The 20,101-nt window shown below is 36.4% G+C and overlaps 1 protein-coding gene across 12 annotated transcripts in view; it reads right to left on the bottom strand.

The window, feature by feature from the left end:
* The window catches only part of PKP4 (plakophilin 4), a 239,995-nt gene that overhangs the window by 62,004 nt on the left and 157,890 nt on the right, over positions 1–20,101 (bottom strand). For 9 of the 12 annotated variants that reach the window (XM_053918693.1, XM_053918695.1, XM_053918696.1 and 6 more), the window contains one exon: positions 14,694–14,728. The exons of the other annotated variants lie outside the window; for them this stretch is intronic. In XM_053918693.1, coding sequence (XP_053774668.1) covers positions 14,694–14,728 — 35 coding nt within the window. The remainder of the gene's footprint in view (positions 1–14,693; positions 14,729–20,101) is intronic. 12 annotated transcript variants of the gene reach the window in all.

Here is a 20,101-nt window from a genome sequence, read left to right as displayed (position 1 = left end):
GTTAACTATTTATTCAGGCCCTATTATATGCCAGTCCCTAGGAATGCAGTTATGAGAAAAGATAGGGGGTATGTATGTATTGGAGAGGGAGAAGGGGAGGGACAGGAAATGGATGACTAACAGTATCTGGGGAAAGGAGCTTAGGAAAAATTTCCTAAAGGAAGTAAGAGCTAAGCAGTATGCACTTATCACAGGAGGCTGGATTGTCCTTTCTTTATAGCACTTATAATTTATAAGTACCGCTCTCTGCTAGAACGTGGGCAGGAACATTGGTTTGTATACTGTTGTATATCAGTGCCCGGGATAGGTGCATAACAGTCAGCAGGTGCCCAGTAAGTATTTGTTGATCAAATTCCCAGTAAGATTAGCAGCTTCTCTGAGTGCTGAGGCTTTACGTCGCCGTGGTCAATAAAGTTTGTCCATGTGAAGGGAAGTACAACTTCTAGGCAGTGCTGATCAAGCTAGTCTGGAAAGTGAATACAAGCTTTGTGGGAGAACTTGGAAATCCCCCTATATTCTAACCCTTCAACTGGTTGTCAAATTATCCAAGGTTTTATTTCCTAGACTCCAGAAAGATCCACTGACATTCTTAATAGAGGTTTTTAACAACCTATCTCCTGGTTTATCATTTGACGCTGTGTCAGTTCTGAATTCTTAGTTTGGGATTTCAATAAAAATTACAGATTGTATATGGTTTCCCTGGTACATGTTGAAACATGATCTAAGTATCTGTCAAGTTGATAGAGTGATCTGCTTCACTCGAAGTCTTCTCTCATGAGATTCCAGACTTCTAAAAATTCTTATATAGCAATTCCTGAAGGGGTCTTATTCAGGATGAGGTAAAATACGTAGTTTTCTAGGCTAGAAGACATTTACAGGGAACTGGAGTGCATGGGGATAGCTACACAGGAGAGGGCCTGAAAGCAGAGCTATGCAGCAGTCCAGCTTTGTTATTTCCAGGGACGTGACACTGGAAAACCAAATATAAAACTGCAACAAAGCATATAGAGAGAAGGACCAATGTGGTAGCTTTAAGAGTTGTCATACATGGAGAAAATATACTGTTATTTTTAAAAGAAAGCAATGGTTAGCTAGTTCTTAGCTTCAGGTTTAGTACAAGATAAAATCTGGGACACCAATATATCAGAGCTTTTGGCTTGGAAACACTAGGTGGCATGCAGTGTCAGGATCTGAAAAATTATCACCATGGAAACCAGAAACCATTAGCGTGTGTGTATGCCTCCATCTTTTATTTTTAAACTATAGGGAGCTACTATTTAAATACAGAAAGAGAAAGCGGCACGCTAAAAATCAGCAATTGTGTCCCTTCATCCAATGGAACATTTTCTCAAAACCATGTGACAAACAATTGTGCTCATTTAAACTCTTCTTTACGAGAAGCTATTTGAAGTAATCATAAACAGAAAGCACGAACTGTGACATACACAACTCTACCCTGGCCATCCTAATAAAACTTCATGGAATTAGTGCTGCAAAAAATACAAAAACAAACAGATCATCCCCAAAATACAATCATGTGCCCTCTAAATGTCAGTACCTGCTTCTTAGATTTTTAAATGCAATGCCTCAGCAAATAAAATGTAGAAAAGGACACTGATATGGCTAACGAGGACAGTAAATTACTAAATTCCCATGCCCCCCAAATCCGATTTGAAGGTTTAATTAGCTGGGCTCACAGAGCAGGCATAGATTCTGAGTTTTATTTATGAGTACCATGTTTTGCTGTGTATAATGTGCACCCACATTTTTGGCCCAAAGTTTCAGTAAAAAAATCTTTTAATTTCTTAATTCAATTTTTAATTTACTTATATTTAGAAACAAAAATGGTTATCATATTCCAGGGTATTATTTTGCATACAATATTGCTTTCTAGAGTTACACTTTTAATGCATAAACATAAATAAAAGAATTAAAAATATTTATGTAGATACGGAATTAGCACTACCCATGTATGTGTACCCTTATTTTTCCCTGAAAAATTTGGGCAAAAAGTGTGCATTATACATGGCACACTATACATGGCAAAATATGGTAAATGAAAAAGTTTTAAAAAGTTGATACGAGAGATTTATCTAGTGAAACAGGCGAATTCTGTATTATGAACGAGGTCTTCAGTAAGACTTCTGCCTCTGTCGTGGAGCCCAATGATAATGGGTATCTGCAAGGACAAAAAGACCCTGAAGTTTCTCTTGCATCATTAAAACTAAGTTAAGCTGTTTTCAAAATAGCTTTACTATTATTTACTGTTTCTTTGAAAACTTATAATTCACAAATTCTATACACACACATAAATGTATGTACACCCAATCACCATACCTCAGACAAGCAGAAGGCTAATTTCCTAATTACCAAATAAAGTGCTCCTTGCTGTAGTATGGTAAACCCACAGTTAGTAGTAGTATGGCAAGGCTCACAATGATGAATTATGCATTATTTATGCAATTTTACTTTAAAACAATAGTCTTTTAAAAACATCTGCTATATGGAATGCAAGAAGACACTAGTTGAATTTACTAGAGAGGCTACAGACAGAATGGTGTTAATCACTTCACAATCAATGCTGTAACTATAATTAAGTAGCTAGCATGTTATAGCACAATCAGAACATGAAATCGAGACATTTTTATGAGTAAAAATGACAAACATAGTATGAATGCTGCTTCTTTGATCTGTATACTGAAGAACACGTGTTCCTTCTTTAAGAAACTCACAAACATGTTTTCTGGAACACCAGAAATATACTACGGGGCATTTTCAAACATCAAATTAGCATCTTCCAAGAAAATGCGTGTTTAAAAATACAGACCTTGAACAAACTTCAAGGTATAATGAAATAATCTCCATCTGTGTTTAAGACTGGAAGATTATTGGAAGCACAGCCCTTCTTGACTGTTACATTTCATCTGATTGCCCCAATATTAAAAAAAAAAGGCAATTAGGAAAAGTAGAAGGTTGCAGCTAACAAAAATATTAGTGGGCAAGGAACAATAATGGGTATCTGGTGTACACCTCCTAAATATATATACCAAGTCTGAATAAAAAATGCTCAGTATAAAGTCTAAAGCCTCTCTACAGAACTTCAAATTATATAAAATTATAGAGGTCTGTACTGGGTGTAGAATCACCATGGGAACAGGAACCTAGAGATCAGTAAGGAGAGTTTTAGTGTATACAACTCTGTATGTAGCCAGTCTTTCACAGTCCAGATACTGTGACCTTACGTGAGGTTCTCTCATTGTTTGTGCCTGTCCGAGCAGCTATGCTGTTTAGAGATCTGCCCTTACATAAACGACAGTGTAGTGTGAGTTTGGGCAGACTCTTGGGATGGTCATAGCATGTAGTGTAAAGGCAAACTGATAGTCTTGTTGACAGTTAACTCATGAAGGAGTCTACTTTCCACAGAGCTGTAGAAATACTGCAGTGGGTTCTATGGCTAAGCTCTGTGCCAAATTATGAAAGGAGACCTGGAAGATGACCCTGAAAAAATGCCTCTTCAGTAACTTCTCTGACATACAAGACTCAGGTAACCTACAGCAGGTAACTTTTTACTGGAGGGAATGAGATTATTGGAAAAACACTGTTTCAGAGTGAAAATGTAAATATGGTGATGGAAACATAAAGCATAAGAACATTCTTTGGTCTATAGAAGATATAGACAGATGTTGACTCATACTTTAAGAATATTACAGATAATTGGAGATTGTTGGATCAAATATAAGCTACTTACAAACATCTGATATCCTTGAAATGTTGAGTTTTAAAATGGAAGTAAAGATGAGAAGAGGCAGAAGACCATTATTTCCTGAAACGATTTCTAGTCTGAGTATATGTAGGTTCTTTGATTTTATACATGTTTATACTATCTTTTTTTTTAAGACTTTATTTATTTATTTTTAGAGGTGAAGGGAGGGAGAAAGAGAGGGAAGGACAGAAACATCAATGTGTGGCTGACTCTCATGTGCCCCTCCTGGGGACCTGGCTTGAAACCCAGGCATGTGCCCTAGACTGGGAATCGAATCAGAGAACATTTGGTTCACAGGCAGGCACTCAATCCACTGAGCCATAGCAGTCAGGACTGTTTGTATTATCTTTTAAATATTAAGACAGTGGCTCTAAAATTTTTACTCATGGAGAAAATGTTTTATAGAAAACGTAGGAAAATAGAAACCATTAATGAACTACTATATTCTAGTTCACTTCAAACATTGCTTTAAACATCAATTAGTCTGCCTTGAAATCCACTGTAAAAGCTCATCTATCCAGATTCAATTTCAGAGTAAGCAAACTTTCCAACTATACAAACTGGTATAAAGTATTTTATTTGATTTCTAACAATGACACATCTGAGAAATATTTTAGTTGTATATATTACCACAAAGACATCCTAGTCATAAATATTTTAAAATTCCTGAATTCTATTAAAGGATACAAAATGATTAAAAAATAATTTTTAGGAAAAAATAGTAATTTTCACAAATGGTCATGTGGAGTTTTTATCAAGTATTTTTAGTCTGGGTACTAATTAAAATGTAGGTATCACACATACTTTAAAAAGTTTATATTCTCTATCTGTAAGAGGAAAACTTAAAAAAACAAGGAGTTCAAAAGTCATTCATCTACGGAAAATAAGTGCTCAAAAATCACTCTAAAATATTTTTTTCAAAGATATATTTTATTCCTTTTAGGAAAAATGTTACTAAATATAGAAATGGGAATATTTGACAGTAAGAGATAACAAGACAGATTCCTTCTGTTAAAGAAATTAAAACCTTCTTTTAAAAAATCGCATACATATTTATCATCAAAAGAAATGAATGATCTTCTGAAACTAGGTTTCTCTATAATTTTCTACTGAATCATCTATTTTGGTAAAGATCATCGAGCCTAAAGCTAAATGCAGTCGAACTCTGGCATAATAAAATGTGGAGTTATAGATGGTTGGCTTTCTGATATTCCCCAAAGGAACAATCTTAAACTGAGGAAGTGTGGCTCGGTGTGTTGAGAAGGTGGTAATAGAAAAAGGGAGCTTTCTGACTTGACAACTTGTTTTATTTTTAGATAGTTAATAGAATATTTCTTGACATATCACTAAAAGCATGAGAAATTTTAAATATTTGACATGTTTGTATCAAACATAAAATGTTAAAGGCTAAAACTAGGTATTTGATTTTCATAAAGCAGTAACTCATTTAAGACTTTTGGGGATGTGTTGGCAAATCATATATAAATGACTTAGAAACATTCATATACATATTTGCTAAAGCAAAATGCTAGTATTCTTATTTGGTGGCTGCCACCTATGCACAGTGATAAATGTAGAGTTCTAAACTACCAGAAAGGCTGATGCCCAGTACGTTGCAGATAATTTTGTTCTGCAAGGATTCATTTAACAAAATACCAACTATGTGGAAATACAAATTAAATTAACATCCACTAGCTGGGAAACTCATGTCATCCATCACATAGCTGGTCTCATTTTATGTTGGGCCAAACCTCAGAGTAGTTTGCTGGCTTTAACCCATGTCACTCCGGTGTACTATTTTAATCCCAATATTTTGAACCCTTCATTTAAAGAGTTTGTATTTAAATTTTTTTAATTAAAGTTTTCAAACATATATGCAAGTGGAGAGAAAAGTAAAATTAACTCTCTCCCCAGACTGAATGATTACAATATTATGTCACACTTTTTATGTTCCATTTATCTTTTTCTCTTGTTACAGAATTTTAAAACAGGTCCCTCACATCATGTCATTTAAATTCTACATATTTCTATATGTAGCTCCATAACATAAGCACTTCACAAAAATACAATTATTCCATAATGCTATCTAATGAGTTCACACCAAATTTTCTCGATGTTTCAGAAATCTTTTTTCAGTTGGCTTATACTCGTCAGGCTGAAGTGAGGTGCAATGACTATGTTTGAATGTGATTGTTACTTAAGTCCCTTAAATCTAGAAAGATTCCCTTATTTTCATTTTCTTGGCTCACTGAAGAGATCACAATAATAAACTCACACAGGGTGCTCTGTATTCTGAATTTGTGTGATAGGTTTCTCATGGTGGCATTTGTACATTTAACCTTAATATTTCCTGTAAGCAGAAAGTTAGAGCTAAAAGCTCTCAGGTAAAACTTTTGTAGTTGGATACTTTATAGATGATACTGTGTACTTCACATCATGTCATACCCTAACTTTTACAGTTGCCAAGATTAAACAGCCAATTCAAGTGGAGGCAGCCTGTTCTTTCTCTTTTCAGTTTACCATCAACCTTTTCCTAGAGCAATGGGTCTCAGCCTTCGTTGCACACTGCCATCGCCGTGGTTCAGGGTTGAGAAACTGCTCCTGACTGAGTCCATGCCCAGATGGTCCAATTCAATCAACCTACCTTGTAGTCTGAATATGAGAAATTTAAAAAGCTCCCAAGGGGATTCTCACGTGCAGCTAGGAGTGGAAATACAGAGGTTTTTGCATACATTGACAATCTTTGCTTGAATCAATTGTTTCATTAGGGGATACAAATTGTGATTTTTTTCCTAATTTTACTGTTCTTTTTATATTTATCCACAGGAATTCTTTTGGCATACTCTAGAAATCTTTATACAGCTAGTAATGACTAGGATTATTTGGTTATCCTGAAATATAATCTGTATAGGATAGACAGATTAATAAAACAGTTAATTCTTCTCTTTAATTACCCACATATAAATTAATTTAATTATAAGTAAGGCACTGGTGCTCACACTGTAGAGTGGAATCACTGGGGGATCTGTAAAAACTACTGATGATTAGAGCAGGTCTCAGACTTTTGAAATCTGTAGGGGAGGGCTGGACATCAAAATTTTAACAGCTCTACAGGCAATTCTAATGTGCAGCAAAGTCTGGGAACCTCTGGGGATGTCTGTATTCAAACTATGTCCACTGGTGATGTTTGTTTTTTGACAGGTGTGAGATGGTACCTCATCATCAATAAATCAACAAAAACACACAGTGGAGAAAGGGGAACCCTTTTGTACTGTTGGTAGAAATGCAGACTGGTGCAGTCACTGTGGAAAACAGTATGGAAGTATCTCAAAAAATTAAAAACGGATCTGCCTTTTGACCCAGTGATCCCACTTCTGGGAATATATCCGAAGAAACCCAAAACATGAATTCGAAAAAACATAAGCACCGCTATGTTCAATGCGGTGTTATTTACAATTGCCAAGATACGGAAACAGCCCAAGTGTCTATCAGTAGATGAGTGGATAAAATAACTATGGGGCATTTACACAATGAATACTACTTGGCCATAAAAAAGAAGAGAATTTTACCCTTTGCAACAATATGGATGGACCTGGAGAACATTATGCTAAGTGAAATAAGCTTGTAAGAGAAAGACAAATACCATATGATGTCACTCATATATGACATCTAACGAACAGACTGAACTAATAAGGAAAATGGGGACAGTCTCATACATGGAGAGCAGGATGATCAACACTGGAGGGGTGGAGGGTAGGGGGTAGAGGGACTGAGCAAAAATGAAAAAGGACTCATGAGCGCGGGCAAGTGTGATGACTGCTGGGGGGAGAGGAGTATAAAAGGATTAAATGGTAATGGAAAAAATGCAATGAAGATAAAAGGTTGTGTTTTGCTTATTTTGAAGGTGGTTGTTGCATTTTTATTTTTGACAGAAAATGTATCTGATCATTTTGAGCCAGGTATAAAAAGAAAAAAGAAAAACTGGCAGGACACAAGAAAATTTTATTAAATTCCAAGGTCAGGGTGATTTCCAATTTTCATAAGAACTAGTCAAACAATATAATTATCACTGGTAATGCTGAAGCCTCCATGGAATGTTCGTATTTAATAAGTACTTAATAACTATTTCTTTACATAATTTTACTTTTTTATCTGTCCAAGATTTAGAAGGAAATTTGAAACAATTTTTAAGGCCTAATAACTTAATAAAATTTAAAATATTCATGAAGATTTACATTCCTATATCCTGGTAACACAGTAAGCATAGATAGGTATAGACAGGAATATATATTTGTGGGAACCATTTGAGCCTCAAGAGAGTTGGCATGAAGATCATTTTAAACTGAAAACATCTGAAACTCAACAGATGCCTTCCTGGAGCTTCCCTTCTTTTATTTATTTTTAATTTTATTTTTCAACTACAGTCTACATTCAGTACCATTCCGTGCCAATGGCAGAAGTTAGGGGCTAATGTAATAAGGGGGGAGGAGGAGAAAAGGCACCCATGGGAAGAACGAGTTGTTCCCAGGGAACAGATAGGAGATAAGCTAGTTTGTGAGAATGTCTGTTTACGCAGGTGGTCTTCTCCAGGTTTTTCTGTCTTTCATCAGGTCATGGAACTCCACTAGAGGGGCTCCGTGGTGGCGTCACTCTCAGTGTATGGGCAATGGCCGTGGGAGCAGGAGAAGTGGCAATGAAGGAAATTTTTACCTTTACTCCCAATGTTTCTAGACTTACTATTATTTTTTAAAAATAAGAAGCATGCCTTACTTTTGTAACGAAACATTAAAAAGTTAAGAGACCCTGCACAGCGGTGATCAGGAAGCCGCATCACTGCAGTTGTGGTAAGACGACTGTCAAGGCTCCGTGACTAAAAGGCCTCAATACATGGGAGGGCAAGCTTGGACTCTGAGGATAATTTAACAGAAGTTTGTATTTCTCCTGATATTTGGAAGAGAAACACTAAGGAATATATAATAAAATTCTGTACAGATCAATTTACAGCTATAATAAAAAAAATCCAAAACCCTCAATAAAATAATAGTCTCTCTATATAACTACTAATCTAATAGTCTATTTATAAACATGTATAACTTCCTCCTGTAGCTATTTTATAAATTCAGTACATTTTTACTGAGGCATAAAAGGTTCCCATTTAAGTTGGAGTCATATGATGTGTTGGTGCTTTCTTGTGTTGTAAATTACTTGTTCCAGATGGAGAAAAAAGAAGACAAATAAATTGACTTAGAGCTAGTCTCTCATTTATAATTTATGTTTAGTATTATTATGATTTTTTAAACACACCACAGTGGAACGAACTTGTATCTACACATTTTAGAAACAAAATTTAAATACATAAACAAAATATAAAACCGACCTCCTAAATAGTATTAGTATATGTTAACTACTGTCAGTATGTATCACAAAATCATGATTTAAATGTACAGTATGTTAAAATTATGGCACTTCAATACATATTCTACAATAAACAAATATGGCACTGTGAAATTAAATAATCTCGTCAGGTTAAAACTGCTATTTCACTACAATCCTTTCATCTTTCTTCCCTTTCGTATTTATTTTCGAACATTGAATATCCTAGCTGCATGTAATGGTTAACATTGTCTCTCCCATGCACTACATATCACAGAAGACCCAACTAAGTCTTTTGATCCTTTAATGCCTTCTGGGTCAACCAGAAATTTCCCCATTTATGCTCCTGTGTCCTTTGATAACTCACTGCTTTATTATATACTGTCATCTTTTGATCTCTTCAGTTTCTTATCTATGAGTAGTAACTCCCAATTACTTAAGTTACATTAATTTCTGCTCCTGCAACTATTTCCTGAACACTCTCTTCAAGTGAAAGTGAGGCCTCTCTGGCCTGGTGGGAACAGACAGTGATCAGCTCTGCAGGCTGCTCTCCCTCCTCACCTACATGGACAGGAGGGGGAGGGGCAGATTCTCAGGCGGATGCCACTCCCCTCCCCTTATTTTATGTATAAGCCGGCAAACTGCTTGGGCTCTAGTAATTTTTTTCCCTGGAACAGAAATACTGTAAAATTGTGGCAAAATTCACTTTACGGGATGTGGCTAGAGGATTTAAGCAACAACCAATGATAACTTTGACAAAAGGATTCAATTTATGGCTTCAACAGTCTTCCTGGTGGGTAGCACACACTGTGTATGGTAATTTTTATGACTGAATTGGCATGCTTTTTCTTAAAGAGAGGTAAGTCCAAGGTTCTTTCTTTAAAAGATATTCTGCACAATGTTCTCCATCGTGAAGAAGTATAATTACATGTGCATATATTTGCATCCTCATTTTCCTCAAGACCTATTATTGTAACATGTATAATAATAGGTCTTGATGTATGTATATGTTTGATTCTGGTGTTTATTTTTCTTTTTTATTATACGTCTTAAAAGCTACCTCAAACTTCGGTGGAACATAAGAGATTGTACAAATACATAAATTTATGTATTTGAGATATAAAGATATGAACATGGGAAAATGACACACCAATAAATGGGGAAAAAAGGAACACTGAGACAACATTCCCTCTTCACCCGCGTTTAGACAATATACACGAAAACACAAAAATGCAAGTTTATAAAACAATGCAAGACTAAGGAAAAGACAAACCCAAAACAAAAAATGACCACCTCTCTTCTTCATAGAAGACAAAAAGATGTGCATTTATGTTTTTAGAGAGTTTGTAGGCAATGCTGATAAGCTACACAATGCAGACTAATGAAGAGAGAAGGTGCCAGGAAGGCAAGGTAACAAGAGAGGATAAATGGGTCAAAACAACTTTATTATTTCTAGGGAAGCTTCTCCTTAAGTCTCCTTCCCGATTAGCCTAGGAAAACAAAATTCTTGTAAATGAACAGTTCTTCCCCACGATTTGGGAAGTTATCTCTGAGCATCCAAACTTAAAAAGCTTTGGCTTTTTTACTTTCAAATAGCTTCCTATTCCTAGAATGGGTTAAAAACCAACCAACCAATCAACCAGAAAAAAACAAGCAATCTGATTCTGTTGAACTGAATCAGAAAGAAATGAAAATCGTTTCTGCTTAGGGCTGCCTGAGCTCTTAGAAAATGACTAAAGGAAGTTAGGTCTTTAAAAATGAAATTCAGCAGGTGGTTTCACTTTCTGGCGTTTCAACAGAACGTAACATTCTGAAAACACCCGAGTAGGTAGGAAGCTCTCCCAGGTAGTGAGTGATCAAACCACTGCCCCACTAACAATTCACCTTACTGCAGACAAGCTTTAAAGTGCTAAGCTTCTGAAGACAAAATTGTAATTAAAAAGGTAGAAAAATTGTGTATGTATAAATTTGCAAAATATTGAAGGAAAATAAGGAACAGTAACAGCCCTTCAATCCTAAGTCCTTTTGTGCAATCTTTTCTTATTTAGGAAATCAAGAAAAGTGAATAATTATGTTTCGCTTGTCAAAACCCAGCCAAAGACAAAGTAGACCGAAGAAGACCTTTTAAATACATATTTTTTACATTTAAGTCACCCTGCTTCAGACTGCCAAATTCTAAAAAGGAGAAGATTTTCACAATGTATTCAGTATCTCTGCATGCGAAGTGGTAATGAGAAGATAATAGTTAAACTTTACAATAAAAGTAGCAGCAAATCAGTTATTTTTTTAAAAACTTACAATCAAACTTCTAAAAAGCACCTATTACTACTTAGGTGCTTAGATAGATTACTATAAAGAAACATGAAACAAATTAGATTTTACTTTTATTCATACAATCAAATTTCAATTTTCTACCCTCATAATTATAGTTTACTGCCATGGCTGAAATGGAAAATCTAACAATAATGACAAGGAACAATTAATAGTCAAAATATTAGGAGGTGGAATAAATACCAGTTGTGATTGTTGTGTCTGAAGGTTAATACACTTCTGCCAACCTCTCAAAAGGAAGAAAGCATTAGTAAATGTAATACCTCCCAGGTTTGAACAGGAGTTTGGGCACGAGTATACTCTGACAAAAGGCATGGAGCAGAGTTAATAGGTGTGAATTACAGATGTAGCTGTGGTGAGGGCAGATGAGTTACTGGAGCTGTATTTCCCTAATGTTAAAGTATTTCAGAAGCTGTTTATACACACACAGATACATGAAATATAACATTTACATATGTAACATTTTATATATATTTACTGCATTAGTAATTAGGGAAGACGGTGGGGTCAAATGACCGAAGCTGAGTAAGAGTAGTGGAGGGAAGAGAAGACAGAAAGAATGCCAAGTGCCCAGATATTTAATTGCCTATCATGTGTCTTCATACTCCAAGATTATTCTCTCTGTATGTAAATCAACACAATTATACACTGTGCCTCTCTGGCTTTTTCGGTAGTTAAAAATCTGTAACTGCCCATTCCAGCTCAGTTCAGCCGTGACAGACTGGTGTGGGACAGGAGCAGGACTACACAGAACAGCCAGGATGTTTCTGCCACTCTACTCAACACTTCGTGGATCCTGCCCCCGCCCCATCTCCAAAACTACAATCCTAGAAATGGTAGGAGCTTCCTGTTATAATTAATCTTCTCGGTGCTTCACCATGCTGTTTAATTCTCCCAAACCTTCCAATCCACACTCTTAACTATAACTTCCCCGTATCAAATCCCTCATAGTCAGCTATCTGGCATGGGCGCAGGTTTCCCGACAGAGCCCCAAACGATAGAGCTATTACTCTTGGCCTACAAAGAACTCTCACCTATCAAACGCTACCCCTCCAACAGAAAGGGGCAATACAGAGGGACTTTTATATTTTGTAGATAGTTAGAAATATAAATGACAACACTACTGGGGGAATATGAGAGGATCAACCTCATATCCCCTAAGGGAGAGAGAATCAACACAATCTTTTCAGGAATGAAACGGTTACATATATTAAGAGCCTTAAAAATGTTCCATATATATTACATAATTTTCTTCTTAAAAATCTAGCTTACAGTGCAGATACGATTTTACATGTAGGGAAGTTTACCACAATGTTACCATCATGAAACATTAGAAACAACCTGACAACTTGTATATACCGTGTTTTTCGGACTATAAGACGCACCTAGGATCTGGGGGGGTGGGGGGGGGGATTTTGCTCCACTGCTGCAACCCTGCCCCCCGCCCCAAGCGAGCCAGGCAAACTACATTCAGACTATAGGATGAATCCCCCTTTCCCCCAAATTTGTGGGGGAAAAGGTGCATCTTATAGTCCTAAAAATACGGTACTTGTTTTCTTTAGAGCATCCCCACTGACCCCAAGTTTTAAGTGTACACAGTTATATACTTTCACTAGACCTGAAGCACCCAAGAGGGCAGGGATAGTTGTTTTAAACATTGACAACTGAGTGCTACACAACTAGAAAGGCTCTCGGGTAGTTCTGGAATAAATTAATGATACAGTATTAAAGATGAACTTACAGAAGAATTTTATATTAAATGGTAAATTTTGCCACAGCCAAATAACAAATGCATTATGATGTGCTTAGCATTTTTCTTTAAACTAATTTTTCAAATCACTTTTTAATAGTTCATAGCTCTGCTATTTCTTTTGAGGCAAGTTTCAATCAGATGACTTTTCTTTCACAGGAATCTCAGTGGCTCTCCAAAACCTGCGGGAGGGGAGCTCCAAGTCCCCGATAAGTGCAGCTCTCTATAATTTGACCCACTGGGGCTGGCTAGCTTTGCACACCTTATCATCTCCCAAACCAGTTTTAAGTTTTCTCATGTGACATTTCTGTTGTCTCTTCTGCTGCCTAATGACAACACCCGCTCCACCAGCCAAGCCCTACGCGCCAGGCACATCTTCTCTCCAAAATCTCAGAAGCCCGCTGTACATTTATAAACATGTTTCCCATGTAATACTTATTTAGCAATTAACCACACATTATTAATTCATGGCATGCCCTGCATTAAACTGTTCTTGGTAAGTCTCATTAAGCAGCTTTTCACATGTCTCTGCCTAATCAACGGCTTGAGTAAATACTACAGTTCTTGGGAATCCCTTCTTTATAAACAGAAGAGTGCCCTGTATGCGCTATAAATAACAAGACTCCTGGTACCAGGTTCAGGTAAACTCAGATATGAGGCATTTGGGGATCTGAGTTTTACTCAATTCAAGCCTTGTTTTAAAATTGCCCAAGTATTTAGATATTGAAGCCTATTCTATGTAGCATTTATATGTTGTTGGCAACATCCTTTACATTATGAGCTCCACAGGAGGTGACGGGGCCACGTGTGTTGAGCCTATCACTGCCTGACAAGCAATGTGTATACTACTGGGTCTATGACGTGGCTGCTCAGTGAACACTGAATGAATAAAGACTAAGACTTCAAATATGTGTGAAAGTGGCAGACACTCTCCTTAATCCATCCTTTATATGAGGTGAATTTAGGGTAAAAAGGAAAAATAGAAAGAAGCTTCCAGACTATATTAGAAGCTACCAGATATGCTACATAAAGAAAATGAACACTTCAGGTAACTCTTCTGAGTATGAGAAACACTGAAAGAAAGGACCTTGGACTTATGTAAGTGATTAGCCAAGTTTCCTAGGTTATACAGTAACCTTTGTGGGGGAACCTCATGTGTTTCCTTATGATACCGAATGTTCAGATATTGGGTAGATATTAACAGTGATGTCTAATGCTTTATCTTTTTTTAATGGTTGAAATATACAAATCTATTTAATTATTAAAAAATAAGCATATTAAAAACTATGCTTATTTGCTAAAACTTGCTTTTTCAAAGCAAAATAGCTCAATATTGTTGCCATCAAAGGCTTTGCATGCTTAGCTTATTTTTACCAAGAGGTAGTAAATTCAAAAAGCAGTCTATAAACCTACATTGTGTGCGTGTGTGTGTGTGTAAAACATAGTAAAGATATTTTATGTGATAAAAACTCATACCTGTTGATCTCCAAGGAAATGACTTTTCAGTTGAGCTAGAGAAAAGGAAGGAAAAAAATAGCAACATTTACTTTCTTTGTCATAAAATTTAATTGTGGCCCCATTTTGCATATAAACATTTAATTTTCACATTTAATTCCATTAAGTATACAAACCCCAAACAAAATTCAAAATTACTCTTCTCACTAAGTTAATTACTTAACCTTTCCCATTAATTTGAGACAAAATTGTATGTCTACTTGGAATTAAGGCAAATTATAAAGTGACATAAGATTCTCCTTGAATGAGACAAATAAAATAGCACACTATGTATGATAATCATGGTACTTATATGATGTACTATGCTGCTTTCTGTGGTAATATGCAAATTACATATACATTAAAACAACATATACATTAAAAAGAACTGAAAAGTTTAGTTAATGGGATCAGTTCAAATTGAATCTTAACTTACAAAATTTGAATCATAAAACTTTGTATCAAAAATATAAGGCCCTCTAAGCCAGGAGAAATTTTTAGCTATACATTTTTCTTGGCTTATAGAGTATCAATTTAAAAACATATCCGTGCCTCTGCCCCCCACCCCTGAATGAATACAGAAAAGCAAGGTGGGAAGGGGACAGCGTGGTAGGAACATAGGAACAAGAAGCTGGATTATTAAGCATTTACTAAATGCTTTATTACAAGTACCCCGCATATACTATCTCCATTATGTTATTCAAAACTACCTTATGAGTAGGTACATTATCTTTAGTTTACCGATAAAGTAACTGGCCAAAGACTTATTCATAACCTCAAGAGCTGGGATTCAAACCCAGGATCATCTGATTTCAAAGTCAGGACATCTCATTACTGTGCTATATGGCAGAACAGCCTGTGACCCCATTTTTGCCTTACTATGTACACAGAAACAATATGCTTAAAAAGAAATCTAGAAAAATAAAAACCAAAGTAGTAAGCAGTTATTTCTATGGGGCACAATTCAAAAAACTGTTTCTTTATAAACATTTGTACTTAAAAAAAAATACATATTAAAGTATTTGTGGACTATTTATTAAATTTAAGGAAAAGATGTGTGACTTTAAGGAAGCACTGTAAAATGAAGGATTGGAACAGAAGAAGGGAACAATCTTTTTAGTGCCACAGTTGTAAGATTTTAAGTTTTTGTTAACCCCTTGATATCTCCCCAAGTCCTTAAGTGGTGAATGAAACTCCCGCTGGTTAAAAACTCTGGATGGGTAAGAACTCCCTGAACTTTAATCCTGTGTGTGATTTGCCTTTTCTTCGTCAGAGGCACAGCAGCTCACATTCCAGGACCTGGAAATCAGCTGCAAGTAGGGAGCATGCTCCCAAAGAATGGAGTCAATCAGCTAATGCTGATCTTCAGCATTTCAGTGACTCCTTTGTCTGATGTGGGCCTAACTGCCTTCCAAAGGGACTGATGGATGAGATGGGAAAAGGTGAAAACTTGGTCAAATACCAGTCAGGGCACATCTGTCTTGCTCCTGAGAGTGCTTTACCACATTCTTATGACTGAAAGGGGCTCCCTAAACCGAATTCCACCTTTTGTTGAATCTGTTTTTGTCATTTAGATCTATTATCTAAGTTAGTTTTCTAAGCACTGAGGCTGATATTATTTATTCAGCTGTGTCCCTATCAAAATGTTTGTATTTCTTGTCAATACTAAACTATATGATAAATCAAAATACCATCCAGGAATGTTTAATACAGTTAAGTTTCTTGGGAATATCAAGAAAGTCTCCTTATCTTCTTAGTTTGAAATTTACATAAACTTTAATGAAATACCTTTACAAGATTTTTTTATTCTTAAAATTATATGTAATAGAATATAATTCATGTTAATTGCTCAAATTGAGCAAGGGCTATATCTGTTTTGCTCATCTCCTCTTATTAAGTACCTAACATACAACAGATGCTTTATATATGTATAAACTGATATATATATATATATAACTGATCACACATCTTTTTATATATATATATATATATATATATATATATATATATATATATATATATATATATATATGTTGTTCTTGTAACACAAATTGTGAAAAAGTAATACGGTGTTCTTCATTGTTCTGAAAATCAGGCATATAAATGATCAGTTATAAATCTGTTCAAGCAAGTCAACTTGCTCTCCTCTACCATAGACAGGAAATTCCAGTAGCCTCGTTACGTAACCATCAGGCAAGCGGCATTTTTCTGATGAAAAGACCTCTTTGGTCAGGAATACAATAAGGCCTTCCTAAGTGAAGGCGATGGAAAGCCTCAGTTCACATTCTTCTCCCCAGTTCTACATTAGGTTAAGAGATACAAATCATTAGGAAAGTAAGCTAACATTACCACTAAAAATAAGCAAAAAGTTCCATGGTATATTTTGGTGACTATACGGGGTGAGGCAAAAGTAGGTACACAGTTGTTTGTATGGAAAATAAAACAATAATTAATAAATAATACAAGACTAAACTGTTTTGCATAAACCTACTTTTGCTAACCTCTGTATGTTCAGCCCAATTACCTTCACGCTAACCCTACAACTCTGTTATGACTGGCCATTGTATGTTATTCAGTCAATCTATTTGCTGTTGAATCACCACTCTGGAATTCAGGGGTCAGACAATATATATGTGCAAGTTTGAAACATTAAGCTGCTGAATGTAACCTTTTTTAAAAAAAAAATAGAATTTATTGGGGTCCATTGGTTCACAAAACCATACAGGTGTCAAGTGCACAACTCAACAAAACACCATCTACACACCTCACCGTGTGCCCATTGTCCCAAGCAAAGCTTCCTTCCACCCCCATTTCCCCTCCTTTGCTCACCTCCACCTCCCCGCCAACCCCTATCCCTCTGGCTACCACCACACTGTTGTGTGTGTCTATGTGTTTTATACACGTTTTGTTTTTGCTTAATCCCTTGAAATGTTAAGTCTTTGGATGTAACCTGCTTTTATTAGAACAATTTAAGGCAGCTCCCTCATGAACTAAGTAAGGTAGGGGGAATGCTGGTGGGGGTGGGGTGCAGGGTGAAGGGGAATAAAGGGTAGGAAAAAAAATGGGACAACTGTGATAGCATCATCAATAAAATATATTACAAAAAATAAAGGCAACTCCCTGTTAGAAATATAAACTTATTCCCTCCTTCTTCCTTCTCTCCCTGTAATCATCTATTCCTAGAAACACTTTCCCAACTTTTATTGAATGCCTACAATGTGACTATAGGCACAGTGCCCGCAATGACTTCATCCCATTCCCTTCATTTCGCATCTGAAGGTGCCAAGTAGCTTGTGTTCAGGAGCTTCCAGTGGAAAGTGAAACACATTTTAATATACAAAAACTGCATCATACATAATAAAATAACTTAGTTTCAGTGGGAAGATGTATTCACATTTTTCAATAATAATTATTGACAACTTTCTAGAACGGAATCCATTCATAAGTTTGGTATGAACAACACTTAAAAGCAAATTCATTGGCAAATTAATAAATCAAGGCAATTCATTTTAATGTGAACGATATTAGTTTTGTTTTACGGAAGACGCCGTGCCTTCATCACAACATTACACGACAATATGTAGTAAAGTAATGTAAAATTGTACACACTTAGGAAATTAAACGTTTTTCCCATCAGAGATATGCTGGAGGCAAAAATATTTTTGTTGGATATTTATAGCTGTGCAATGTCTTTGAAACCCTCCTCATTTTGGCTTCTTCCCATGAGTCAGAAAATTAACCTGCTCATACTCCTCTGCAGGAGGGCAGGCCAGCCTCAGAGGGTCCACAAGCAGCCACGTGAGGGGGTAGCAATGGTATGGTGGGGAGCATCTGTGTTGGACCCAGCAGTCACACTGTTCATGGATACGCTGACTCAGGATCAGGCTCTCTGGGCTTCCTGGAGATTCCATAAGTGGACACCCAAAAGCTTTTAATAAGTTTCTTATCTGCTTACACAGGCCAGAGCAGATTCTATTCAACCAAAAGTCCTGACCAATGTTATCATAAAACTAAGTATTATAACTAAAAACAAACATAAACAGGCCCTTTGAAGAGAGCCAAACCTCACTCCTCAAATCTAGACCTGTATTTCCAAATGCATAGATAGAACATATTTCATACTCAACACATTCAAACTTTCTCCCCAAACTAACTCCCATTTAATCATTACATGACTGCCTAGTCACTCAAATTGAAGAACATGGAATCATTTTATTGTTCCCGCCCTGCCCCCACCCGACTAGTGTATAAGCTCCATGAGGACAGTGAAGTCTGCCTTGTTCACAGATGTACCCCCAGAACCTAAGGCAGTATCTGGCACGTGGCCGCCACTCAAAGCATACATCTTCTGATTTCATCCGTACCACCACAGACAGGCTCAGGCCTTTGCCCTCTCATCCCCTCTAGCTGGATCATTCTTTCAGTCTCTATCCTAAATTGTCTTCCTGCTTTAATTTCTCATCTTTTCAGGCTCTCTTCCATGCTGCTGCTCACAGTGATTTTCCTAACACTCCAATCTGACATTGTCCTCCTGATGCTAATGCACAGCAGACCCACAGAGGATAAATTTCCAACATCTTAGTCTGGCACAGACTCAGACATCTTGGTTTGGCACAGAAGGCCCTCCACAACCTGGTTCCTTCAGTTTGTCCTTTCCCATAGAAACCTACATTCTAGGCACTTCTAATGACTTGCAATTCTCTCACATGCCATCCTGTTTCACGCTTCCCATGCTATTTTGGGAATAGAACAGAAGTAGAGTCTGGAAACTTTCAAAATTATACAAATTCCATCCAGAATGACATATGCAGGTACCATATAACAATATATGTGTTAGATACGCATGAACTTGAACATTGTAAATGAAGTTTACCTTCACTTTGTATCACTTAGTAATAGGAATATTTTTGAAAAATGGCCTACTTAATTCTATAGCCAATTTTATCCTGATTCTAGTGTGTCTGATGTAAGCCAGCCTTTAGTGGACACCAGTAGGTAAGCAGCAGGGGAGGGGGCAGTGGAGAATTTGATGGTGCCACATGGTAACTTTACTATGTCATTTCTCTTGTCTTCTCCCAGGTCTAGATGGGGCCCTTTCGATCACTAGTAGACTCAGGTTACTGTCATTACTCTCCAAGGGACACACTAAATTGGAATAGAATCCACGAGTTATCCCCCTGTTGAAAAGGGAACTGGGTCTTACCCTGAGACTAGAACATAGTCAACTTATAACATTCACTTCTTTGTTTTGTTTTAAGAAATTATTAAGAAATTTAATACACATGTACATATGTGTATACATAGAACCCTCATTAATAGGTCAAAAAATTTAAGCATAGCCAGTAACAAATTAAATCTCACTTAGTATTAGTGGAGAAAAATCACTGAAA

The sequence above is a fragment of the Desmodus rotundus genome, chromosome 2, assembly GCF_022682495.2.
Source record: "Desmodus rotundus isolate HL8 chromosome 2, HLdesRot8A.1, whole genome shotgun sequence".
Lineage (NCBI taxonomy): Eukaryota > Metazoa > Chordata > Mammalia > Chiroptera > Phyllostomidae > Desmodus > Desmodus rotundus.
Note: the sequence above shows the minus strand (reverse complement) of the source record. Positions and strands in the feature narration are given on the sequence as shown.